The sequence below is a fragment of the Varanus komodoensis genome, unplaced genomic scaffold (genome assembly GCF_004798865.1).
Source record: "Varanus komodoensis strain SLA01 unplaced genomic scaffold, ASM479886v1 scaffold5, whole genome shotgun sequence".
Lineage (NCBI taxonomy): Eukaryota > Metazoa > Chordata > Lepidosauria > Squamata > Varanidae > Varanus > Varanus komodoensis.
The window spans coordinates 53487744-53514653 of NW_025336087.1; the positions used below are offsets into that span (position 1 = coordinate 53487744).

The 26910-nt window shown below is 39.8% G+C and overlaps 1 protein-coding gene and 1 long non-coding RNA gene across 19 annotated transcripts in view; one reads left to right on the plus strand and one right to left on the minus strand.

Annotated features, from left to right (window-relative positions):
- PTPRD (protein tyrosine phosphatase receptor type D) overlaps positions 1-26910 on the minus strand; it is a 530840-nt gene that overhangs the window by 53481 nt on the left and 450449 nt on the right. For all 17 annotated transcript variants that reach the window (XR_006416251.1, XM_044445966.1, XM_044445967.1 and 14 more), the window contains 2 exons: positions 16864-16987; positions 3748-3923 (listed from right to left, as the gene is read on the minus strand). Coding sequence is in view for 16 of the 17 variants with exons in the window: in XM_044445966.1 (XP_044301901.1) it covers positions 3748-3923; positions 16864-16987 (300 nt within the window). In the remaining variant the exon portion in view is untranslated. The remainder of the gene's footprint in view (positions 1-3747; positions 3924-16863; positions 16988-26910) is intronic.
- The window catches only part of LOC123031255, a 40607-nt gene continuing 30679 nt past the window's right edge, over positions 16983-26910 (plus strand). Inside the window, exons 1-2 of one of the 2 annotated variants that reach the window (XR_006416253.1) lie at positions 16983-24027; positions 24135-24227. This is a non-coding gene — a long non-coding RNA (uncharacterized LOC123031255). Of the gene's footprint in view, positions 24228-26910 lie in introns of both variants that reach the window. The other variant, XR_006416252.1, reaches the window with a different exon arrangement.

A 26910-nucleotide genomic window follows, 5' to 3' on the forward strand; every position in this document is an offset into this window, starting at 1 on the left:
ATTTTTATAAAATAACCTTGCTCCAATCTTCTCTGTCCTCAGCTAGTTGCCCAGAGCAATTTAAATTTTTGATTGGTTAAATAATGCAACATGGGAGCAATCTGAGACCACAACGGGCATGCAGGTTGAAAGAAATGAACCAAAAAGGGATGTAACACTGCAAATGGAACTTTTGTAGAAAAGAATCCTACCACAAGTTACAAGTATAGGAATATTAATGCTTTAAATTGCTTTATGTATTCCTGCCCTGTAACTGTCAGCTGCTTTTCTAATCTCTAGTTTCCACTCCTTAATATTTTCTTTTCATTTCATACAAATGAAACTCATGCATGTAATAAATATGTTATCAATATTCTGCCATGCACTGCAGAGTATATAATCCTTTTTGATATAAATTATGTGTGTGATAGCGAAGTAATGGACTGATTTTCTCTCTGAGGTCTGGATTAGGTCAGGTGAGATTTGGGAGATGACATTTAAAGTGAAAACAATAAAGTGTGAAGGGTTATAAATGAAAGCGCTCCTCTTGCCCTGCAGCTTCCCCATAGGCAAACAAATGAATAACTAATTCACTGTAACATCTTCATTCAATGTACTCAGCTGTTGAATATGTAAGTTCTCAAAGCTGGGGTTAGTCAGACATCTAACACATGCTAATGAACCAACTAAGTTTGTTTCTGCTGATGCTTTTCCTCCACCCCTGCCTCTGCCTCAAATCCCTTTATCTATGCAGCACAGGTTAGAAATGCAGAAGCAAAACTGCAGGACTGAGCAAAGGGAAAGCAAGTAAACAAAAATGCAGTGGAAGATGGAAAGAAGATGAAGTCCCACGGCAGAATGCTTTTGCCTTCATGATAAAATAATTATCAGGTCTGCCAGTACAGGGGAAGCAAGCTTCTTACTCTTGCTCTCTGTCTCCCAAGCACAGCAGAATACAAAAACCAATGAATCACAGCATTGCTAGAACGTCAAACTGTATTTTAATGGTTGTTTTCATCTTATTTGGGCTATTTTGTCTTTGTGAGATTGAAACATGAAAATTACAGTATCTTAGGTCGTCAGGGCTGTACAATCCGAACCCAAGAAACTGAACAAAGCCCACCCACGATGTCTGATAAATCTCCCTTCCACCCTCACGTCTTCATTCCTAGCCAGGCAAGAACAGGAGGTTTGCTGAACCCTTTGTGGATCATGATACATGAGTGACAGGCTGCGTTCAGTCAGAAATCATTTACATCCCACTCTTAGTTCCTAAGGAGATAAGAGTGATGTATATGAAAAACAATAAAGGAATATAAACAAGCAATGGCAAGCTGCAAAACCCAACAGTCAAGTATCTAAGGAGAGCTCAAAAGTCTGACCACAAAGACAATGAATGTTTTAAGAACCTTCTGAAAAGCAAATGGAGAAGGAGCCTACGAGTCGCCCACGGGGGAAAGAGCAGCCGCAGCAGCAACAGTGCTCTGCTAGGGCTGAGGCCACTGCTTGCACTCTTCTTGCCCCAAGGCAAACTTCACTGCCTTCGGCAGAGGAAGAGAGAAGCACTTCTCGAGTACCCATCCAGCACACTCTTGGGATGCATGCAAAGCCCGTACCTCTTTCTGTAAGGGCAATGGGATGCTCCTTCCGGATGCTAGAGGCTTTTACAAGTCCTTCCACTCATCCCACAACACTGCCTCCTATCTGGCCTGTGGAATGTGGGCCAAACAGACTGACTGAAGCCCTTCAGACACTGCTTGTGGCCTGCAGACATGGCACCGCGATCCGAGTCATGGAGGGAAAAACAAAGCTATACTGAGAGCCTGGCAGGCCACCACACGTGGCTGATGAAGGGCAGTGTTCAACTTACTGTGTCGCGAAGTGTGTTGACTGGCCCTACACACCCTTACAGAGAATCAAGAAATCGGAATAGCCTTTGTATTCAGGACATGAAACAGCTACAAGGGAGACTACCGTGCTTCAAATATATGGGCAGCCACTGAGCAGAGAGCATGGATTAAATTCCGGTCTTTCACTGACAACTAAAAGCCCACCTTAACTGAGAGATACCAGTCCCATGATACACCTGCCAACCGGGTGTGAGAGACTCAGCAAGGCTGGAGCTCCATGAGGTGCTCCTAGGACCCACCTTGAAGCCTCAGCTGCCTTGGTTCCGTTTTTGATTACTATTTACTTTTTATTCTCATTGGAATGGGAAAAGTGTGCACATTGTGGAAAGTGCCTGTTGAAAATAAACACCCAAACATATACTTGCCTTTCAAACCAAAAGTGTGAAAATGTGTATAGTTTTGGTAAAATGCACATTGCTTAATGCTCTGCAAGTCTGGGAACATGCAAACTTTTGCTGAATAAAATGTGCTAGTGGAACTTGTTTGGCAGTGTGAACAGAGCACATCTGAGCCAAAAACAAAGGCAAATGAAATTCTCCTACATCCCTAATGCCAACTAAGCTCCGAAACTCACAGCATGTGCTGTAAATGTAAAAGTATATGCTAAGGGCATTGTTATTCTGACCAGCCCTTTGGAAAGAACAATTGAACACCCTGGAGTTAACTGGGAAATGCAAAAAGCAATTAATAAGTGGACTAACCCAATGTTTCTGTGAATGTTCTAGTAGTGGTCTGCAGCATTATGATAAATGGTAAGCATTTAAGTAACAAAGTCTTCTGCAAAGAACCCTGTGCTCCCCTCACAGTGGGTAGCAGCACTGATACAATTGAGAAGTTACCTTATTATTAGAAGCAGATAATGAGCAAAAAGGCAGAATTCATTTGCCAAACTCAAGACAACTTTCTACATTGACGCTGACTACAGTCTGCTGGGCCAAGATAAAATAGAGTAAGCTGATGAAAATTTCTTCTACACTGGAGTCACCATTACCAAAAGACATTTGAAAGTAGCAACGTTATTATGGTTTGAATATGCATAGCAGCATTAAGCAATTCAACAATGTCATGCTATTGGTTGATTGCCAAATGTACCTCCATAACATTTTTAGTAAGAGGAAATTAGCAAAATTACTTTTAAAAGCCTGAATAACACACAGGACTTCAGGATACATTTGCTTAATGCAATCGGTGCTCACTGTAGCATTGACGAGTTTTCTAACTGCAGATATCAAACAAGCATGCTAAGTCATCAAGCCAGATCTGCTGTCACAGATTATCATCTTTTTAAAAATCTCATCCCAGTCTGCCTCCCAATGTTAGGCAATAAGCCAATGTGATATGGATGACTGATATGTGCTGTCAGTGAAAGTTATGGCATTTCACTAGGAACACTAATTGCTATCCCATGCACAAGTTGCAGGACTCCAAAGCAAAAAAGGAAAAAAAAATACAGCACAAATTCAAAGAGCAGTGTCTCTCCACCATTTAAGCTCAATCACTGCAACACAAACAAAAGGTCCAGGACTTGTTAATGTACTTAATACTTTTTCTCCCTACACAAAGCCAGTGAAATACATAGGACTTGTTTGTCCTTGTCTAGCTTGTTTGCTAGAAATTCTATGGATTGTTCTTGAACGTTTCTATTTATCCATACAGAGAAGGCTGAAAGGAGAAAATTTGTTAAAACCAAACACTATTCATTTAGGAAGTATTAACCTATTTTTGCACAGTATAATTTCAAGGAAAGAGTTAGATTGAATGAAGACATCATTAGATATTTTTCTAGTAATTAGAGAATGGTCAGCACCCATCACATTTTTAAGGCCTGCAAAACTGCACAAACACAAAGGTATCTTACCCTGGATCTTTCTTCCAGTTTAGTCATCATGACAACAGTTGCGCCTCTTTGTTCCCACATCATTCTCCAAAAATCTCCAAATGTTTCAGGGAGAGCTCCTTGAGTGGCTATATATGCATTCTGTTTTCTGTAACCATCTATGTAGTTAGCATTTATATAATCGCTACCTGGTATGCCTAGAAAGCAAAAATATCAGGACACATCATTAAGAGCCCGTATTGCTTTATCTTAATTTCCTGATTCGAAAGCAAAATAATGTGACACTTCAGTGTTTCTTAATGTTTCTTGCTTTTCCCCCCCCCCTTATCATATTTTCTAAGGTGCTTCATTCTGTGCATGTAGTTTTCATCTGCCTTTCTATTCTAGAGTCTGGTAGGTAATCTGTAATTATGAAGAGTACAGAAATCGTAATTGTCTTTGCCTAAAACCTGTTTAGCTCCTGAACAGTGACAGGAGCTAGCATGCAGGAACCAGCATGTTTATGCTCACCCACAACAACATCCACAACAAACCATGGTTTGTTTAACGGATGCATTGTTGTTACTTATGAACTGGGTCAAAATCTGGAATTGTAATGAAGAACGCAAGCTAAAACTTTCCAACCAGCTTTCCTACAAAAATCAAATTATGGTGTAACTAATGGGGGAGAGGACAGTGAGGGCAAAGTTGCCACGAACAAGGTGGTGGCTGGGGCTTTTCACTTACCACCTCAGTCAAGAACGCTTCGCCTGTGTGGCTTCCATAAAATGGGGCACTATGTGACGCACAAACAGCCTCTGCAGGTGATGGGAAGAGTAACTCCCCCAGTAAGCACTGTTCTTGTCATGTTGTGACTCACAACCCTGCCGCTATCTTCAATTGTCACCAGGCATAACTGCTGGGGTTTCCCTGGGCATCAGTCACTCGAGTGGCAGACAGGGCCTTCTCTATTATTTCCAAGATCATTGTTAGGAGCAACAAATTTTCCAGGTGCTGAAGCAATCAGATGAAATTCTGCTGGCCAGATGGGGCCCACAAACCAAAAGTTCCCCATCCTGCACTAGTGAGTCTTGTTTTCTCAACAGGAGTGATGTCATTGCAACGTACAGGGGGAGAGTAAAGAGGCAAACTCTGGAGGACCGCTGGGGCGGACAGCATCCTAGTCTGCTCCCAGGTCCTTTCCCTTTAAAGGTCTGCAGATTGAAGATTGCTTACTTTGTACATTGTAAGTTAACGTTTATGGAAGAAGGTAAGGAGATGCTGTTGAGATCACAGCTGAAGGGAAGACAAAATGCATTCCCTGGGTTTCTTCCCAAGAGTAAACTAGAAGAATGAACCAGATCTTAATTTTCTTTGTTGGGCTCCTGTGATCATGTCTCACTAGTGAGTAGCATGAAGATGGGATATGTTGCTGCCCCATTCCTAACCATCAGCTGGAGCAGTAAATGAGCCCTTCAAAATAAATGGAAAATCTGAACATATAATAGAATAATCTCATTAGGAGAACTTTCCTTTTGCTAAAAAAAATATTATTTTCCCATGTGCCTAATTCTTCATTCTACCACTCAATTATCTTTGAAGGAGACTGCTGACCTATTGCAACCCTATTTAAATTTCAATACAGTTTGGAAAGGATTTTTAAATTGTATGGATTATTTATGAAGTTTGCTCTGACCCGCAGTTTCATCCTTGGTGACCCTGAACAACCATAAAGACTTTTAAAAATCTGTATCAGCAGCAGCAAAGTGCAACCAGAATTTGGAAAGCTTATAATGCTGGGAGAAAAGTGAGGATTATTTGCTATGGGTCACAGACTCTCTTTTTAGTTTTTAGAAGTGAAAGGGTGAAATGCTGCTACATGTCCCAAGTACCTAAGGGAAACAAAAATAACTCCTGTGCCTGGGTTTCCCATTCTTTCGGGACTTCTCCAAATATTGTCCTCTTTTCTAATACAATGTAGACTTCCTATGCTGTACAGAAATGCATCTACCTTGAACTTAGCCACTAGTGTTGGATTCAGTACTATTTATGCATTTTATTATGTTTTAGAGTAAGTTTTGTGCTTATTATGCAACATCTAAAAGCAGTTTATAATGAAAAACAAGCGAAAATCATAATATAAATTTAAGGCATTAAAATCCCATGTTCAGTGATTGGGGAAACAACTGAGAAAAAAAACTAAGAGGTGCTTAACACACAGGAATGCCAACACTTGCTGTACAAGATGGCAAGAGAACTTTCTGAAAGGCCAGCACACCCAAAAAGAAACCTTATTTTGATGCTTCACAAACTTAATTTGTTCCACAATTCTGGTCGCAAACTGAATTGGTCATGAACCAAGTCAAATTTCCCCATAAGATTCAATCTGAACCATATGTATTTTTTTTAACCACAAAAATATGAAATAAAGTCCACTACAGTACAGTATGAAGAGAGAGAACACTAACCTTGCTTGAGGCAACTTCTGGCATGGAGGACAGGAAGGTGGGTAGGGAGGAGGTTATTGTTTGGAGGAAGAGTCTGCGACCGCGATCTCAACCAGATGAGGCTGCGACCACGTCAGAGCAGGGAAGATGACCACGTTCATGTTCCTGAGAACACAAACGCGGCCATCTTCCCCACTCAAACACGCTCTGACACGAGGTTGCAGTGCGAGGAAGATGGCCGCGATCGTGTTTGTGCAGGAAAGATGGCCACCCAATGCAGAGTTTGCAAACAGAAGCAAAATTTTGCCAGACTTTCTTTTGCGAACTGAATATTTTGTGAACTGAGGTATTACTGTAGATTCCGATGTATGGGGCATTGGCAGGAGTAATAGGGCAACTGAAGAGCTTAATGATTTTGCTGGTCTGTGTAAGGAAAGGTGGTCACTTAATACATATGCAACATTTGTCTGCAATGCGAGTTAACAGTACAAAGGTAGAAATACAGGAAGTCAACAATCTCAATGTTCATTTGACTCTAATATCAAGTGCTATTCATAACTCCAGGTATGAGTGAAACGACACAATTCTAAGCATGTATACTCAGCAAAGCATGCCTAGGATTTTATTTATTTATTATTTATTTAGAGTATTTGTATGCTGTCCCATCACATAGCCTCAGGACGGCTTACATAAAATAAAATAAAACGTAATACAAATAAAATCAGATCCACCCTGGCTGCAGATTAAAACCTATAAGCCGATGTTAAAAGGTATTAAAATATTGTTGAAATAAAAAGGTCTTAGCCTGGCACCGAAAAACAAATGACGGCAGCGCCAGGTGGACCTCTCTGGGGAGCGCATTCCATAGGCGGGATACCACCACAGAGAAATTTTATATGAAATTTTAATGTACAAAAGTTGCAATATGATTACCAAACAAAATTATGTACTGATGTTAGTACAAACACTGGATAAGATATATTTGCATTTAGAAACAATGAAGGAAATGGTAATAGGTACTCTGACATCTTTTGGATAGTCTTGGCCATTTCTATGTATGCACTGGGATGGACAAAAGTTATGTGCAGACAGTCAATCAGGTGGCTGAGAAAGTGTTACCAAGAATACAGAAACTGCTACCAGCCATCCCTGTGTTTTCCTGGTTCATCCATTTATTTTGTCCATTATCAGTATATGCCCAAGAATGGCTGGATTTTTAAAAATGTGTTTCGGGAAAGATGTGTTGCATGAATCTGCCCTGTTTACAGAACACAAACAGTGCAATCTCCTGTTTACAAACTGATTTGTATGGTTGTAACCATGCATATAGGATGTATGTGGAAACTCCATCGATTTCAGAAGGAACCTAAGTGTCTGATTGTAAGCCTCAGAGTGCAAACTATAGATACTGGACTGTTGTTATGGTCTATCAGAAGAAAATTTCTAAGTACATTGGTATGCTTGCCAACATGTTTTATTTAAGCCACTCCAAAATTCATTCCAAAAGCAACTCTTGATGCTGAGAAACTGTTCCTGCTATCATTAAGAGGTGAAAACAAAGACAAATATGCCTACTAGGCAATCCAAAAAAGCCATGTTGGGATTCTGGGTATGGCAATGTTTGTACAGAGCTGAGCTGAGGCCTACAGAATTGGAAAAATAGATAAATACTTATGCTAAAAATTCCTCATATATGAAAGGCACAATAGCTATTCTACTTCAGAGAATCTAGTTTGCAAACTCTACACTAAGCCTTTCAGAAGAAGGCTTTTTTTATAAAGCAGTGAATTTGGGAATCACAAACTTTCTGGGTAGATGAGAAGCTTTTCATGAATTTCCTGAATGTGGAAATATGAGTTAATGATTCAGAAAATAACACCAGCCGGGCATAATGCCACACATACTCCATTTATCAAAGATGATAAAACACTTTTCCACAAAGCAGATGAGAGGGAGAATGAGGCCAGCAAGAGAAATCTATACCTAGTGGGTATTATAACTGAAAGATGTGGACTGGGCATGTATAAAAGAAACAATTTTCTGCATAAATTACAGTTACAAATGTCTGGTATTGTTCTGTGATGCACCTATTATTTTAAAAATAAAAGCCAAGAAAATAAAACAAAGATTAATGAATACAAACAAAAAGAAAACTCCAACTCCCCTGCCCTTTTTGTGCACAAGAGATTATTTATTTATTTGTGGGGGCAGGCGGGTTAGACTGGCTTCTGGCCAACAGAACAGCTATTTCAATATGATCATCAAGGGGATACACTGCCAATGCTTCATATAAAATTAATATTATTTGAACACAGTGGTATAAGAAATAAGATGTAGAAAAAGCCTTTTCTGAGATGCTAATTCCTTTATTTTAATCAGGATTTAGAATATCTGGACCAAAAATCAGCCACTGCCTTTCCCTGTGATATTTAAGCAGTCATGGTTTACAATTAGCAAACCCAAACTAAACTTTCAGCTCTAGACACCCTTTCAATACAGAGACAATTGATGTTTTCCTTGCTGGATATAATAGTAGAGCATCTTAGAGGATTGGCTTTGTTTATATCAGATATCAACTCAACATTTTTAGGATTAAACAAGAAAACACTGAAATAATGGGTAAGCTTCTGTTCATACAAATGAAAAATTTTTTGAGTACCATCCATAAGTTACATGTGTCAAGCCACCATGAGAAGCATACTTCTGGACTAGCTGGGCCTTAGTCCAGGCAATTGTTAAGCTCTATGGAGACTGTGCTTAATGTGGATACAGCAAATAACTTAGCAGGATTAGCACAGATGGCACATTAACAAGGAAGATATTATGCCACTAAAATGGTCTGAAGTCACATGATGAACCAACTTTGCTGAAGTGTAGCAGATCTGGATGCAGTCAATGCCGGAATAGATCACCTAAGTACACTTGCCTTGAGCCCTACAGAAAACAGGCAGGGTAGAAGTGACCTGATAACAAGATGCTCAACATGCAGAGGCCAAAATATATCTCAGGGAACCTGGCCTAGAGTGATTGAATACTAAAAGTAATAAGGTGATTTAACAAGGTCTGCTAAGAAGAAAATTGTTTCTGGTTTATATAAGGTATCTTTTCAGTGGTTCTACTTCCCATTTGATCCAGTAACTCTTCACCCCATCCCATCTCAGCATATTAAATTCAGTTCAAGCACTGGTGGTGGGGAGTTCTTAGACAAAATCTAGCAGCTCACACATAGGTGTTCCTTAGGACTGTTACATTTATTATCCGCTCTTCTGAAGGGAGACCTCTGGTGTAATCGCCTTTGGGCCTGCCTTGTCCTTTCAGTTCTGTGCTACATACTGTTTCATGCTGATCTTTTTAAAGAAAATGTTTACACCTAGAGGAGGAAAAATGAAGTGATGACCAATTGAATATACCTATAAGAACAATGTGATTTTATAGAAGTGCTTTTCTTAGACAAGTCTTCACTTCATTCTGGGAATGGCGCAGGCTGGGTGGGAGGACCCTGGGCAATACTGTGTCACATCCGATCGCACAAAAACAATCAAACTGTGCAGGCGATTTGATGAAATTCTGCAAAGCTCTGTCAGCTCCATAGCTTCAAGGCATCTTTACCCAGAAGCACAGCAGTGATTGCCGTCATTACTTACATTTGGGTATAACAGTCAGAGATGTCAGTAATTTGGGTATTTAGTTTTGTGTGTGTGTGCAAAAGTATGGGTCAGCAAAGGGACACTGGATCAAATTTGTTCTGCAGTTAACACTAATGAGAACCTAGCGAGGGTAAACTCACAGCATTTCAAAACTGGGCCTTGAGTTTGGCACAGTATCTTATGTACAGTGTGTGCCAATGAACATGTCCCAGATCTAGCTTTGGACAAATTTAAAGAATAAGCATCTAGTGACACAATGGAATGTCATTGCTATGAAGCACTGAAACATCATCTCAGTCCTCTCTTCATCAAGGAATATAAGCTAAAGAATATAAGCTATTAGGCTGTTGTTTCCAGGCACTCCTCTTACTGCATAAAAGCATACATGCATTTTGTACTTGTTGCAGGGAGATCTGCCCAATTTCCCCTTAAGATTCTGCATTTTTAACATAAATTTATATTTATATACTATTTCTCCTTTCTTCCCATCCTTCAACTTAAGTCTCCCTTAATTTGTAGCATACATGGGGATGCACAAACATTCTCTGAAAATCACTTTGAAACTTGATTCACTCATATTTTAGTTGCTGACCTGTTGTTCATCCTAGTTGAAGAGGAAAAATGTGCATTTCAAATAGGAAAATGTGCATTTCTTCATGTATTTTTCAATACTATGTACTTTGCCTCCACTGACTAAAGCAAGAAAATGCATTATTGCTTTTAATGTGCATTTTAAATGTGTGTTAAAAAGTTTTTTGAATGCAATTACACATTTGGGAATTTAAGATCTCAGAAGCTCCCAGTCATACTCATGTTTGGATATGGAAAAAAGTGTTCCCATGATTGATGAACAGAGATAAAATTCTGGTCTATAGATGTACCAACTCCATGGAGCATAAAGAACAATGCAACAAAACAGTTCCTTGCCACACGTTTGATATATCATGGATTGTGCTTTACAAAATCCTCTTGTTGTTGTTACTGACTCCTAGATTGCTTTTACGAGCTGTACTAAAAATACACTAAAACAAATGGGACATTTTGCATGTATAAAGGTAAATGAAAGAAAGCTACACAACAAGCCTGGTAATGCAGAGCTCAGTATTCTTCCTTTGATTCAGCAAAGAAAGTTGTCATCTTAAATAGCTTTAATTAGACTTCACACTTTATTTGCAGACTGAAATCGCATCATGAAATTGTTTCAAGTCTTGACAAAGGCTAAGTACTGCAAGATCTCCCTATTTAAGACAAATTAAACCATAAACCTTTGTTCCGGGGATGCTGTTCTAAGAAATGTGCAATTAAAGAATATTTTAAAAGAGAGTTTGAAGTAATAGGATTAAGCTCTATAGCACTTGTATTGTAAACAATTACCTTCAGAAAATAGATGAATTGCAGAAAAAGAACCAATATGTACTACTTGTGGTGGGAACAATGGTTGGTTTGCTTTTGTTTTTTTTAACAAAGGGGTAACAAGAGCTAAAGTAGATACATAGAAGAACGTCCTTTGTGTTAAGTTTAGCTGCCAACAAGGTACATTGGTAAGCATGTCGGTAAAATTAAAAGCCACCACGGAAACACATATGCACACAAACACAACCAGTAAACACTCGCTGGAAAACTGTGCCTTGAACTAACACTTTAAATAATAAACAATTAACCTGAAGGATTGCTTACATAGTCATGTGCTTTCCCCAGAGCCTAAGTCATATTGTTGGGTCGTAAGTTGAACATTACATGAGCAGTGCTGGCTGGAGCTGGTGGTCAGGCTAGATGGCCTAGCAGACCCCCTTCTGACTTGCTATCTTTCTATGTTTCTATATCATTTAAAGATTATTACCAGAAAAAAGGGAAGAGGTATGAAGTTAAAGGAATTTGGTTGGAAAAAAAAATCTGGAAGTCATTTACTTTAAAATTCTAATCAGAAGAGGACTCATAGAGTTATTCCATAAACTGCAATCTCAACTTTATCACATCTGTATTCTGTCTTCCTTCAAGGAGCACAGGGGAGCATATACAGGATTAGCCCATTTTATGCTTGCTTGTATCTGGGAGAAAAGTTAGGATCCAGAGTGGTGGCTTGTTCAAAGTCATCTAGTGAATCTTAGGGCTGAGCAGGCATTTGAACCCCGTCTATATTAGCTATATCGTGCTGGCTTTCTAACCCCCCACAAAGTAAAATTGGGCCCAGTCCAGAGCCAGTGCGGCACATGCTAATTCTTGCCGCCTTCTAACAAAGTGCTTAATGAAGAACTTTTAAAAAATACAGATATTGACCCTAAGACCATTTTTTACAGTAGAAAATCCTTGGAAGTATAAAAATAAATGTACTGAAATATGCACTCTGAGCACAACATATTTGGCTACATTCCTTTGAAAAAATTCTCTAAGAACATCAAAGCACTAGTTTCTATGGTAACCCAAAAACAAATGCAGCTGCGAAAAGAATGTAATGTTAGGCAGCCTATATATTTTCATATTTGGAATGTTTACTGTTTCTTTAGAAGCTGACAATAAAGTCTCAAAGCTTGGAAAAGACATTCAGCTTAAATATGGCATTCTAAACCCAGCATCTTAACATTCACTATCTGAGAAATCTAATGGGACTCAGATAGACTTTACAAATAAATCTTGAAAAAGCCTTAATAAAAAAGGAAGTACTATACAGTGCAAATCCAAACACAGAATACTGTGTACTAGACTGATAATCATACCTGAAAGGACATTGTACAGGTTGAGAAGTGCAGAAAAGGGCAAGGCAGGGAGCAATCCTATGCTTATTTAGACAGGAAAAAGTCCTATAGCTCCCAGCATTCCTCAGTCTGCATGCTGGCTGTGGAATGTTGAACTTGGAGGACTTTTTTCTGTCTAAACAGGCATAGGAGGAGCTGAAACAAATCCCTAATAAGAAAAGGTTACAACATGTGGGACTGTTCAGATTAAGAGAAAGGGCAAAGGAGTGGAGACGTGATAGAAGTGAAGAAAAATATCATGTGGAAAAAACTGACAAAATGGCACTTCTCTTTCAATACTAGAACCCAGGGCATCCCATGAAACTACCTGACTGGCGAATCACAACAGATAAAAGGAACACTTTTTAATACAATGCATGATTAAACTATGGAATCTGCTCCAAGCTGTAGTGATGACCACCCATTTGGATCATTTTTAAGGGGCTTAAGTCCATTGGTGGTTCCTGCCAATATCAGAGGCAATGTGCCTATATACAGCAGGTGCTGTGGAACATGAGTGGGAGGGTCCTATTGCATCTCTGTCCTACTTTGGGTTTCCCACAGTCAGCTGTTGGTTACTGTGTGAGCAGAATGCTGGACTAGATGGTAACTGGTTCAAATAAAAGCATTTGAAAGTAATGAAATTTGGTGTGGTTTAGATGGTTTCTCAGGATCTCTTCTAATCCTCTTCCTGAATATAGGATTTCTGAGAGTACAGGGTTCAGGATGTCCTGAAGCAAACACCTGTTTGTTCATCTTCCCTAGGTGTCATGATTATTCACCGTGGTAATATTTTGATGCTGTATTATTATGGAACTTAAGATTTCACAGTGATAGACGAAGAAGACTCATTCTGATTCCCTGCTCCTGCATACATCTTTCTTTCTCAATCGTTTCATACAGCCCCAATCGCTTCTTTGGGGATGTGGCTGTATGCTTATAAGGCTGTATAGGAAGAAGCTGACAGCTTTGGGACTCAGGAGAGATCAGGCTGGCAAGAGCTTACTTGGAGCTTTGGAAACACCTTTAGGTCCTCCCCTGAAATGTAATGGGGAAGCAGAATCTCCTGGAGTGTTAATGAGATGAACCTCTATCTCATGCCCAACATAAATAAATGAGTAGGGATGCCATGAGCCATAAATCAGTCATTCACTGTATTGAAAAGAAATTAAATACTAGGTAAATGTGTGTCCCTGGAGTTGTTATTGCTCAGAGAATTGGAGTGGTGTGAGTGCAACAGAATTTACCAATGCAATTGTTTTGATATGGCTTAGGGTAATTGAGGATCAACTCATTTTTTTACAAGGTTGGCTTCCAATACTTTTTCTTTGCTGTACAAAAACTGGTTTTCCATACAGCCAAACATATACTTCCCATGTGCATATCATTACCGAACACTTCCCGGGACACTTTAAATTTCAAAGCTTGTCTGAGATGTGATCCAGTACCTATTTCAACATGTGTCAAACTAATTGAAAAAGCATCCCCATGTACCAAATGCCAGCACAGGATAGTTTTACCACATAAAAATGGCTCAGCAAATCAGCTTGGATTGGTGAATGCACTGAACACTGTCCAGATGTGCCTGATGTTAAATAAAAACACAGTCTTAACCATCTCTCAGGATGCCCAATAGCTGAACTAAAGCTGCATTTTAACCTTGTTAAATGGTGCACATGCATCATTTCTTCACTGGATCAGACTCTGATGGTGAATGTATGTGCACAGGTCCCAGAGAGGTTCTGAAGGACCTTGAGCAAGATACTCTCAATGGCCACCCCTTTTCAAGAACCCAGCCTTTCCCCGCCATAGTCACCAGTGGCTATTGATCCTTATCCTCTTATTCATGAATGACACTTACTTCCTTGAGAGGCAGAAAAGCAGGAGGCAAGGTGGCATCTCCTCTTCTCCTTTTCACTACCACCATCGTATGGGCCAGAGCAAACCACATGAGAACAAATGTGGAAGGGGAGCAACAATTCCAGGAAGCTTATGTGAAGAGCTTCCTTCTGGGATGTGGGCCCTCACCAGCTGTCCAGCCAGATTTTCTCTTGATGCTGGCCTTGCCTACATGCATTTTTTGTTCAGGTATAAACCTGAACTCAATTCTTATATGTTTACACTTTGTTTCTGATGCAGGAAATTGCTTCTCTTTCTTCAGTCATGTCCACTGAACCTGGTAGCCCTTTCAAACGTGGTTTTCCTACTTAGTTGGACTTATTCCTTAATAATTTCCTTGGAAAATAGCATTGTTTTGATCTCAGATGTATTTTTTATTTTATGGCCTGCACTACTATTCTACAGAAATTAAAAACAATTTAGGAATTCATAATAGGTCCAGTTATGTTCCTGAATTTATCAAGCCAGGGAATACAATCCACTATCTTAAGTACAAACCCCAGTTACTTGTCACAGTCTGTATCCATAAAAGTTTGTTTTTTTTATGGATAACCAAAACTCAAATAAATATGCAAGTGAAGTGGCATTTGGACTGGGTATTTTGATACATGTGAATATAACTGACTTGCTAAATAGCAGTAAATATAATTTAAATGAGCATTACAGGTGGAACAAATGTAAGCAGATTATTCCATGTAATTTTTTCCAAGGCAACCCTTTCAATTTTCTAATATATTTGGGAAAGCTGTGTCTGTTATAAACCCCCTGATATGCAGCTGCCAAAAATTACATAGAGATGCAAGCTCAACCAGTGGGATTGTGTTTTCCTTCTGTAAGCATTGACTTGGCTTTGCATAGCACACTGGAGAATTGATTACACCTATAAATACAATCCTGGCTCTGTACCATATCTCCCTCCTTTAGGTAGCATAAGATAAGACAGTTTATGTAAGTGCAGATTAAGTGCATGTGGCATGCAAGGAGCTTCCATGCAAGGAGCTAAGCTAGCTGAAACATCTTTCGCCAAAAACAGCCTCTTTTATCTCTAGGAGCAATGAATATGCTGGGTTTTGAAGAAATGATTTGCTGGATACCACTCTAATGCCCACAGTGGTGGTGGTTTTTCTTTCTGCACTGGGAAGTAGTACTGCATCATCTGCAAATTTGGAAGGTGATCTGTTTGGATTGCATGACCATAACAGAGTGCTGGTTTCTGCTGCTATCTAGAATGGTAAATCTACTCAGAGCTACCCAACTATTTTCCAACCCAGCCCTCCATGTTTGTGTGTGCTGGCTTTTTGTAGTTCTGCTCTTGGAATCTCTGAACTAGTAAAATCAGGAATTTGATTTCAAAGCTCATGCCTGCAGAAAGAGAAGAGGGGAGTCCTACAATGCACGAATTAGCCTCCCACAACACATGGTTACTGGATTCCCTTTATGGAACCTGAGGACTGCCCTGCACAGCTAGGACCAAATGTCTATTGGTCTATTCCCAGAAATCTAAGTTCCTGTTCCTAAAATCAGGAATAGGGAACAGTTTCCTGTTGCCAATTTCCTTTGGGGATTATCAGGGCCATAAAGTGGTGTCAGGTGGAACCAGAATCAAGACTTGTCAAGGGCACTCCCTCCTCCTCCTCCTCCTCTCTCTCTTTCCAAGCCTCTTTCCACATTCCAGCCCAGTCAGCTGCTACAAGAAGAACAGACAACACTTGCCAGAATCTGATTGCTTACCCAGGGCTTTTGATTGATTGCCCAGGGCTGTAAGTTGTCCCCTCCTGCCTGAAAGGGAGACTCAAGGGTCAGTCCTACAGCACTTCGGGAACATGCACACAATCTACACAGCAAAGGGCAGCTCTTCATTCCAGGTAGTTTGTACCACACCACTGCTCAAAATAGTCCCATAACCTTACATAAAACAGACAGCCAAACTTCACATGGTATTTATTAGTGACTTGCAAGAGACATTTGCTCAGTTTATTTTGCTATAGAATGTTTTTTAGAAAGATCTAAAGCCTCTGAGGTAGATCAGAAGGCAAAGCAGTGTTCTTTCTGGTTCACACATTATTCCTGGAAAGAAAACCTGGCCAGTTAGCCTTCAGTTTTGCAGTTGCACAGAGTCTCTTTGTTACTCTGACTTATACACACAGATACAGACCACAAACTGGAAATGTTCCTTAGCTTTTTTTTTTTCGGTCTGAGTTAGAAAGCTCAGAGTTGTATGAATGCCCCACACAAATTAGCTTTTTGGCATGTCTTGTAATGAAGTTTTTCATGTGATTAGTTGCTGGTATAGTAGAAAAGATAAGCATTACAAGTATTACAAGTATTTCAAAGATCTGCATTATGTTGGAGTATGATCCTATGGAAAGACAAAATGTACTACTGTTACGATACCATGTTTTAAAGCTTCATTTCATTTTCAAAATGTCTTACCTTCTATTGCTGATAAGAGAACTCGGGAATGATCATAAGCAATAACATTCGCATATCTATTCTTTGGTTTATTTACTTCCAGGTTAGAATGTTCCCATGTGAACTGCTGCCCTGGGTCAATTGACTTTTAAAAAGAGAAAAAGGTAGGGGTAAAGAGAAAGAAAGAGTTGTTATTATCCAAAGAATCACCTGTTAATACTTATGGTTTATGAAATGTTAATTTGTATTACCTGACTTAAAGCACGTTACTATGGGACCAATTCCATGATTTTTCATACTGACACTTATGGATAATCACATTCAAGGCACAATCCTAAGCAAGTTTATACAGGAAAAGGGCCCATAACCTCCTATTATGCCAGCCAGTGTGTGCTGGGTGCTGCAGGCCTTTTCTCTGTCGAAACATGCATATGATTGCGTTTAGCCACTTGCTTTGCACAGATCTTTGTCGTTATAGGTTGTTGTAATACAAAACAGGACAAAAATCAGTGCAGGAGATGCTTTATTTTGTCAAAAAAATATGGAGGTAGGGGTGTGTGTGTTTAAGGGAGAAAGAAGAAAACCAAGAGAACAATGGAAGGCTCATACTCATTTAACCATAACATTGGAAATTCCATCCCAGATTTTAATGAGCTGGGGTACACAGCAGAAACAGTTAATTTTTGTCTGTAAATAGATGTAAGAGAGAATTAGCTACCTCTATATTTCAAACAAATCCATTTTACCATGGGGTTTGTGGTTATGATCTAAAATCTCTAAAGAAAAAGCAATTTTTCATGACAGGTTAAAAAACCTCTCATGCTGCTATCAAAGAGATGACATTTCTGTAAATTCTACCTATATTACAGCAATCCTATACAAACCATGTATTTGTTTGCACAAAATCCATGTTAAGGAACAAATTGCATATACAGAACACAGCCAGACCCCACTCAATAAAACTAATGAGAACTGAAGTACACTTTCCCAGACAGACAAATCTGGCTAAGAACAGTTGTTTCACACAATGGTATAATTCAAACAATATGAAAAACTAAAAGGAGATAATGGAGAAACTACTATTTTTCAAGGTCTTTCTGGTGAACACTGGTGCTGAAGGCCAATGTTTATTTCACCATGCAAATTAATTACCCCTGAGCATGCAAGAAATAGGCAACAGGCCATAACTGCTGTCATGTGTAGTCTTGCTCTTAGGTTTTTTCAGTTTTATCTATACTTTAGAACCTGGTCCTATTTCCTGCTAATAAGCTTGTTGTTGTATAGGACCACACCGTATTCGTGTCTCCATGAACTGGTGCAGTGCTATTAATCACTGCATTACACTGTACCAGAAAAACACATTCGCTGAAGCCATCTCTGTGTACCAAAACTGGATGGAGGAGGAGGAACTGTGAATCTTTGAGGGTAGGGAGATGGAAGACATTCTTTCCAGGAGGGAAGAGCAACTGATAGCCTTCCAGATGTTCTGGCCTACAAATATGACTGGGAAATAGATGCAAATTTCATGGCTGAGGGGTCTGTGCATGGGAAATATAATGCAAAGTTCCCCTCCATTTACTTCTCAGCCATGATATCTCAATATATTTCTCCTCTTTATTATATTTATATCCTGCTTTTTCCCCTTCCCAAACTTGAAAACTCTATACAGTATTTTTCAGTCTCGAAATATAAGCTTTTTTGGCAATTTTTAAACTAAGAAATATATGCAAATTCCATAGTTGGAGAGTAAATGGAAAAGAAAAGTATATATTCATGGGTGGGAAGTAGATGTGCAGGAAATCTGCATTATATTTCCTTTCCATTCACTTTGTAGCCATGAAACCTGAAAATATTTCATCTCCATTTACTTCTTAACCATGATATTTACATATATTTCCGACAAAAAAGAACACTTTTTTTCAGACATTTGCAAACAATAGGAGGTAATATTTCTCCTTTCTGGGATAGCGAGGAAATCCAGGAAAGGGTTAAAAAGGTGGCAGGTTGTTTGTAATTTCTGCATTTAAAAAAATAGCAGCAAACTAAAGGAGCAGCAATCAGAGAGGGGAAGGAAAGAAAAACAGGCTATAAGCAATACTGGCTTAAGTACTGCAATTATGCAATACCAGCTGAAAGACCAAGGGGGCAGGAGGGGGAGAACAATCTCTCAGGTGCACCAGAGCCTGTCCTTTGAACACACAGTATATTATGGGTTATTTACAGGATGGCTGAACAGGATGTGTGAATGAGGCCATTGAATCAAGAGGCTTTGCTGGCTTGGGTTAGCTGCAGTGTGGGGATCCCTTGAAAGTTGAAGGACCTTCCCAGGGGTGAAGCTGTCCTACCCGGTCCCCTCCTCTCACAGAAAGCAGATCCTAGATCCAAGCCGATGTGAGGTTTGTTCCTACTTTCCTACAGTAAGGAGCATGCCTTAAGTATGCAATGGTGAAACTGACTTTCAAGCATACACTGGAAAAAGACAGAAAATTAGTATATATTTTAGGAAACCCAAGGAGTGCACCCTCCAAATTAATAATTTTCTATCATATAGAAAGACTGGGTGGAAGAAATTTATTGGCACATTGCTGAGCAAAACATCTTGTAACCTTACTCCAACTATGCTGCAATCCCAGTCATAGTTCCTAGAAACTAAATCCCAATGGATTCAGTGGGGTTCACTGCTGGTTAAACATGATTAGACTTATGCGTTTAATTTTCAAAAACTAAAATCAAAGACAGGGAAACAACCCTGAGTTAGCTGTCTACTCTCTGTTGGGTCACATCAATATATTAAAGTAGAGCATTTTTCTTGTGAACACAAACGCAACAGGATTTTCCCAGGCCTGAGGGAGAGAGGGAATGTGCCATGTTTAGTTCACATTAATTGTGAAGAAATCCAAGAGGAAATCCAAGGCAACAAATTCCATTATTAGCTGGGAGATGTTTGAGGAAGTGATTACTGGCAGCAATAACAAAGTGAGAATAAGGTGCTTCTATATAGAATAAGCTGGTACTGTGATCATTTTTTCTCAACTGAACCACTTATGTGTGACCAGCATTACGAAGAGAAAGCTTAAAAGATTAATGTTTTAAGTAGAAGTAAAATGAAGAAGAGTTAAAAAAATGCCTGTCCTTATTCTCTTAAGCTTTTGTTATTTATTTTTTTTAAATTACAAGATTCTCTATTTCCTACAGAGCAAAGAGATTTATTTACCATTACTCATGCTTTTAAGAGCCAGTTCCATAGCTCGGGATATGTTGACTTCAAAAACAGGCAGTGCAAAATTTCTGTTTATTATTTCCTGCATCTCCATGTTCTCTAGCAGCAACTGAAGTATGCCATTTTCTAGGACTGGTCTTCCAGCCCACATGACTTTATTTCAATTGGCACAGTTATTGTTAGAAAAATCCCAACTTCCTATGTCAGAAATCTACCACAAAGCATCTTTGAACACTCAGGGCTGATGCATGCAGTTTGTTTCTTTGCAGGCCTTCCAGGCTAGATAAGCTGTATTTAAAATCTAGACAACTTATATCACTGATTAGAGGTAAGGTGCAGCTGCATCTTATAACAGTAGTTGCCTCTTGGCACCACACCAAGGAGATAAACTATAATTGATGCTCTTTAAAGCTCCCCAGGGCTCCATTGTGCACAGAGAGTATTCTCCAAGGGTCTTTCCCATTCTTATTAGAGCCAGGAAAAGCTCCACATGTACAGGCAAGGAAGAAGAGCTACCAATACTGTAAATAATAGGGAAGCACCTGCCCACACAGGGTTCCTGCAATATGCATCAGGGTCCCTGCAAGCACACCAGAGCCATTACACTGCAGTTAATGACTTCGTAAGCCTGCAAAGTACAGGTTGGCACTAAACTAGACAGTGTGTAGAAAATCAAGCTGCTTGAAGAAAGTAGACAAGAAAAGGTTTTGTTCAATTCAGCTTAAGCTCTTGGGGTGGAGAAGAGCAGCATTTTTCCCGTCTATCCTTGTTCATCCCACTCCTTGGCTACTAATCCCATGACTCCAGACGTGATCCTTAAGTGGCTTTGGCTGTCCAGCCTTGATCGTTATCTTTAAGAGGCTCCAGCTGTCACGGGCTGCAGCAAAGAAGTGTGTGGGATTTTACCATGTGAAATAAAACTCCAGAAATTCACAGGTAAAAATAGGTAGAACTCACTTTTATTTTGGATGGGGGAGCAAGGGTAGGCCTTTGCAGTCATTGTGTTCTGAAGTTTAACACAGGTGCCAGGGGGCACTGATGAGCATGCTAGCTTGGCCAGAATTCTCCGTTTCCGTTCTTTTTGGCCTAGTTTTAGGGTTCTACATTGTGAAAGAGCTTGCACAAGGCTGGGGGTGGAAGAGATGCATCTTGGGTGCTAGTTCCTACTCTTGTGCCTTATGTATAGTTAATCTCAGGAATGGAACTCCTGAATAGGGTTGAGGAGGGAGGAAGGCCAATGAATTAGCTTACAGGTTGTACATTGACCACAATCAAACAAGCCAGCTTGTCTTCAGTATGGAAAATCAGCCTTGCTCATGGCCGATCATGAAATAAATAAATAAAGCCCCAAGAGATAATTGCACAATAACCTCCGCAAGCACCAGTGCGAGTCCTTTGGGGTTAGGAAAGGCAGTGATACAAAACCTCAGGCTTTTGGGGGCTGAACAATGAGAAGATTACATTTCTTCTTACATGAGATGATGCAAGGGATGCTTCCAAAGTTGCCTTGCCTCATCCATGCAATTTTATGGGATGGGGAGACGGACACTGTCTTCTACTTGTAGTCTTTGGATGCTTTCCCACTACTAATTCAGCCACAGAAAATGAGAAAGAGGGAATAATTGCATAATACCTTCAATCTGTAGAGGTCCTCTGGAAATACTTTAAGACTAAGAACTAGCCTAACATTTTTAAACAAAAATTGGTAAGGGTAATGAACATCATCAAATAAACTATCTAAGTGAACAGGGAGAGAAATTTGTACGCATTCTTCAGTCACATGGTCAAGGCACATCAATCGCAGCTCGTCAGAACTCAAAAGTTCAGCTGATTTGGTATTTTGAAAGGCTATGTGAATTACGCTGGCCATACAGCACTGTGCTAGCTCTGGGTGAGGTAATGAGGTGCTGAGTTTAGCAACCTAACTGAAGGATTCACATTGTCTGATATTTTCTTGCAGTACTGATTGTATATAAGTATCTTGCAAATTACTTTACAATCTAAAGTGTCACTTACAGTTCCCTCTCCAATCTCAACAAGAAAACTAAAATTCTGTGGAAAGCACAAAGGTTTCATTTGCAACAAACATGATTTTCCATATTTGATTTTATCTCAACGAACTTAAATGATCTTTTACTTCTCTGTTAAGTATCTCTTTAGAATAGTTGCAAATCTGATTTTATGTAAATAGTTCATGATGGATAATTTAAAACTGTCAAGCCTGTAGTTTATTTTTTAAAATGATAAAATCAAGAAAGAAGCATTTTGGACTGTATAAACAAAATCAAATATTTAACACAATAAAACCTTGTTTTCACGCTATCAATATATGCAAGAATTGCTGTCTTTTGTTCTCCAGCTATCCAGCTAATCTTACTGTCAGATCATTGTATTACACTCTTTTCTGTGTTTGTGTTTCCATATTTTTATGACCTAATTTGTGCTGATCGTATTGATTTAGAGTAGAATTATTGCATTATCCTGCTCACTGTGAATGGCTAAAAATCACCATCATCATCCTCATCATCATCATCATCTCCTCCTCCTCCTCCTCTATATTGCTCAATAGCTGAAGCTTTCTCAGTGATTTCCACTAGCTCTTAAAAACAGTAGAATGAAATGCAATAAAATCATATTAACAATAAAAAAATTCTAAAAAGAACAGATTAAAAAAAAAAAAAACCCAAATGGCCTTGTAAGAATATCTAGGTTGGATAATCCACTCAAGCCCTTGAATATCTGGGTGTATTTTTTAAAACTTTCACCATTACTGGCCACCTTAACTTGGCACCTAAAGATGGCAGGGTTGGTGCCAGGCGGGGCTCAGTGAGATCATTCCATATATGGGGGAGAGGGCACCACGGAGAGCCTGCTCACCATCTGAGTCTTTGTCAAAGCCCTGGCAGACAATGCAAGTAGGCCAGAACTACTCTCGTATACTCAGGCTTCTCAGCCCCAGTTTCTAAACTGGTTTCTGTATTCTGTATGAGTTGCAGTTTCTGAGCATCTTTCAAGGGCAGCCCCATGTTCTTTGCATTGCAATAATCAAATTTATAGATTACCAGAGGCTACTTTTTTTAACCAGGGTATCCCAGAGAGGGGTATAAGCTGGGCTACCAACCAAAGCTCGTGGAAGACACTCCATGCCAGTGAGGCCACCTAACCATCAAGTGACAAACAGGTATCAGGGAGAACCCCAAGCTATGAACCTGCTCCTTCAGGGGGAGCACAACTCCATCCAGAACAGGTAGAACATCTGGACGGATGACCCACTTGCTAACAGCCTTGCCAGGATGGATGTTCAATTAGTTAGCCCTCACCCAGTCCATTGTCATAGTAAGGCGCTGGTTTAGCATATCCACAGCCTCAGCTGATGAGGATAAAAGGGAGAAATACAGCTGTGTATCATCAACATACGTATGGCACCACACTTCAAACCTCCAGATATCCCCATTCATAGAAAAGTAGGGTCCAAGAACTACATCAGGTCTAACCCCCTACAAGAAGGCCACCAAGTCACACCATCCCACTCAGACAACTGTCCAGTTTCACCTTAAACGTCTCTAGTGTGGGAGAGTCCACTGGTTTCACTGTCATATTGCTCTGGCAGTTAGAAATCTTTTCCTGGTGTCTGGCATGAATCTCATGCACTGCAGTTTGTTCTCTATCCTGCAGCTGTAAGCTGGACTATCCTGCATTTTTGGGTATACTGTTATTAGACCCTACTTGAGGCTTTCTCTCTGCTGTGGTACATAACTCATTGCCAGTTGACACTATGCCCTAATATACATCTCTCTCCCTTCTGTGATTTAGTTTAAACCCGCCTAAGGAACTTCTTAATGTTGTAGCCAAGCTCATCCTTTGAGAAGTGCAACCCACCATTTGCCAGAAGTCCTTTCTTCAGGAAGTTTAGCTTGTGGTCCCAGAAACCAAAATTCTCTCTCTGGAACCACTGTTATAACCAGGTATTCACTTCGAGTATTTTTCTTTCCCTATTATTTCCTCTTCCCCTAACTGGCAGGATTGGAGAGAAGACTATCTTGGACCCACTGTTCTTTATTTTCCTTCTTAGAACTTTGAAGTCTGATGTTATTTCCTCAATATTTCCCTTGGCTGTGTCATTTATTCCCACATGGATGAGAAAGAAGAGATACTCATCAGAGGGGTGTGAGTTGCATGCATCTGTTGGTTATATTGTTGATCATGGCTCCAGGGAGACAGCACACCTGGCGTTTTCCCAGGTCGACTCGACACACATATTTATCCATCCCTTGCAATGCAGAGTCTTTCATAACTAGCTCTTTTCCTTTGTTGTTGCAAGCTTGGGTAGCATATCTTATGTGCCTTAGCTTAGCTTGTGTCTATTTTGTTGTCTTTTGGTTTAGGTAGAGTCTCTCATGTTTGGTTGTTCTTCAATCTCTTCTACAGGGTTTCTCAGTGTATTTAGTAGTTTCTCCATAACTGGTTGTTCTCGCATCTCTTCCTTATCACAAAGCAGTTTGAGACTTTTCACCAGTTTCTCAGTTGTAGTGTGGTGTCCTGCAATACCAGGGGGTTGGACCCGATGGTCTTCATGGTCCCTTCCAACTCTATTATTCTATTAGTCTTTATGTTGGTGTCTGCCACTTATTTCCAAGGTGGTTTCATGGCTTTTTCTTTTCCTACAGAGTTCACAGTCTTAGATCATTGTTGCCTCTCTAGTAGCTCATCTGTTTGTATGCTTGTCTTTGGTCAGTTCTAGGGTGGCTAGTCACAGCTCAGTTGCCTTCTGCTTTTCCTCTAGATAGGGTTGGATTTGTTTTTTTGTAGATAGGGTTGGTATCAGTGAGAACAAACATCTTACAGTCATTACATCCCACGTCCACTAGGGGCCCCCTCTGCCCATTTTTTTGGTGGTGGTGCTTTTACAGCACTTGGAGATATTAAATCGCATGGGAGACAGAAAAAAGCCTGGAACAGAACCCCATGCCAAAGAACCTCCTGTGAACTTGCTACTTGAATGATCTGCTCCTTGCAATTCTTCCTGTAAAGCACACTGATAGGAATCTGGTTGCCCCTTCAACAGTTGCTCTTAAATTTCCCTTGATGTTAGTTTGCACTCCCAATGAAGATGGGGTAGGATATTCATTTTTAATTCACTCACATGATTTTCTCATTTCCTTTTCAACACAGTTATTGCATGTATGAAAATGAAAAGAAACAAAATAATAAGAGAAAATAATTCATTAACTACCCTCCATGGTAACAGGTACTGAGAGACTATTCATCAGTATACTCAGTATACTATTCACCTGGTATGCTTGAAAGGAAGGATTCAAGGGGAAAGCTAGCTATGAGGAAGGCTTTAATCAGCACTGGAATGGACCTTTGCTGAACAGAACTGATTTCTGAACAAGCACGCTAGGACGTTCCAAGCCAGAGGAAGGGTATATATCTTATTGAGTCTTATCTGGAACCATCATGCATATTCTACTTTTGGATTTTTTTAAATAAAGGATTCAGCAGTACTAAAAGGTTATAGTGTGGAACAGGTGTAAAAACCATCCTGAGATTCAATTTCCAGTGCTTCCAGAACAAAACTCCAGGTTTAGAGTACAGTAAAAGCAATGAGTACAAAGGGCTGGGGCGGGGGGGGGGGGAGCAAAAATAATCAGAAAAATGGTGATGGCTGAAACAATGCAACAGCCCAACAATGGTAAAGGCCCACTGTGGTTTGTTGTGTTGTCTGAAGTCAGGTGGTAGCTAATACACAGCTTTTTCAAAAAATTCACTGTAATATATTATGATATGCCTTAACATAAATGTAAATCATATTCACTTTGAAGTGGGGGGTAACATGCCTGGGTCTATCAAATATTATTTAATTCTGCATATAAACATGGTTACCAGTATTCCTGTGAAATCTAGGAAAATCAACCATAACTATAATCTTTGGCCTTATTGTTTAAAGCTAATCATACCCCAGGAAAGACCTCTCTACAGAGAGTAAGCTAATCTGCATTTCTTGGGTTTGAATAACCATCCCATAACAAAGAATAGAATTATACTGGCAGAAACATCCTACAAGTGTGAAAGACCAATAACTCAGGAAAAATAAGCCTGTGCCAACAGTTTTAATGAGTGCTCTAATGGTTTAATGGATGACACTTAAATGGAATTCCTAGTAGATTCATTCCGAAAGCTTGTCTTCAATAAAGCTGTCATTTCCAGAAGAACTAGATTTCCTGGCAGAAAATTCATGCGTAGTACACTTACACATGATAAACATATTTTATGAAAAGGTATTTGCACTTCCATTGCAACATTTGCATGTTCTCACTAAGGTTCTAGCTGGTTTCCATTGAAAACATTGCATTGTTTCAGAAAGCAGCCCTGGATTTTTGTTGGTTGCTATCTAGATCAGCCTTCCCTAACCTGGTGTCCTGCAGATGTATCAGGACTACAAATTCCAGCAGTCCCAGAGAGCAGATCAACTGGTTCGTGGGCTGAGGATGATGGGAACTGTAGTTCTAACACATCCAGAACATGCGAGGTTGAGAAAGACTGCACTTCACCAGAACCGCTTGACCTGTTATACAGTAGTGCACCTTGGAAGGCTTGCATTCAGACTTGAGCCCCAAGGTACGATCCTTTATTTAGCAGCATAATAAAGGGCTAGAGACCATTTTCATTTAGGAGGGCATCCCACGGCACACTGTAGGTGCCAAGTGGTCATGAAACTGCACAAGCAAGTTTAGACACACTACAAAATATGGAAAAAGAGGGAAATACAGAGCTATGAAGAAATTCTTTTTCAGCAGTAACTTGTGTCAGACATCCATCTTAGAATAAAAATCGTTACTGCCATT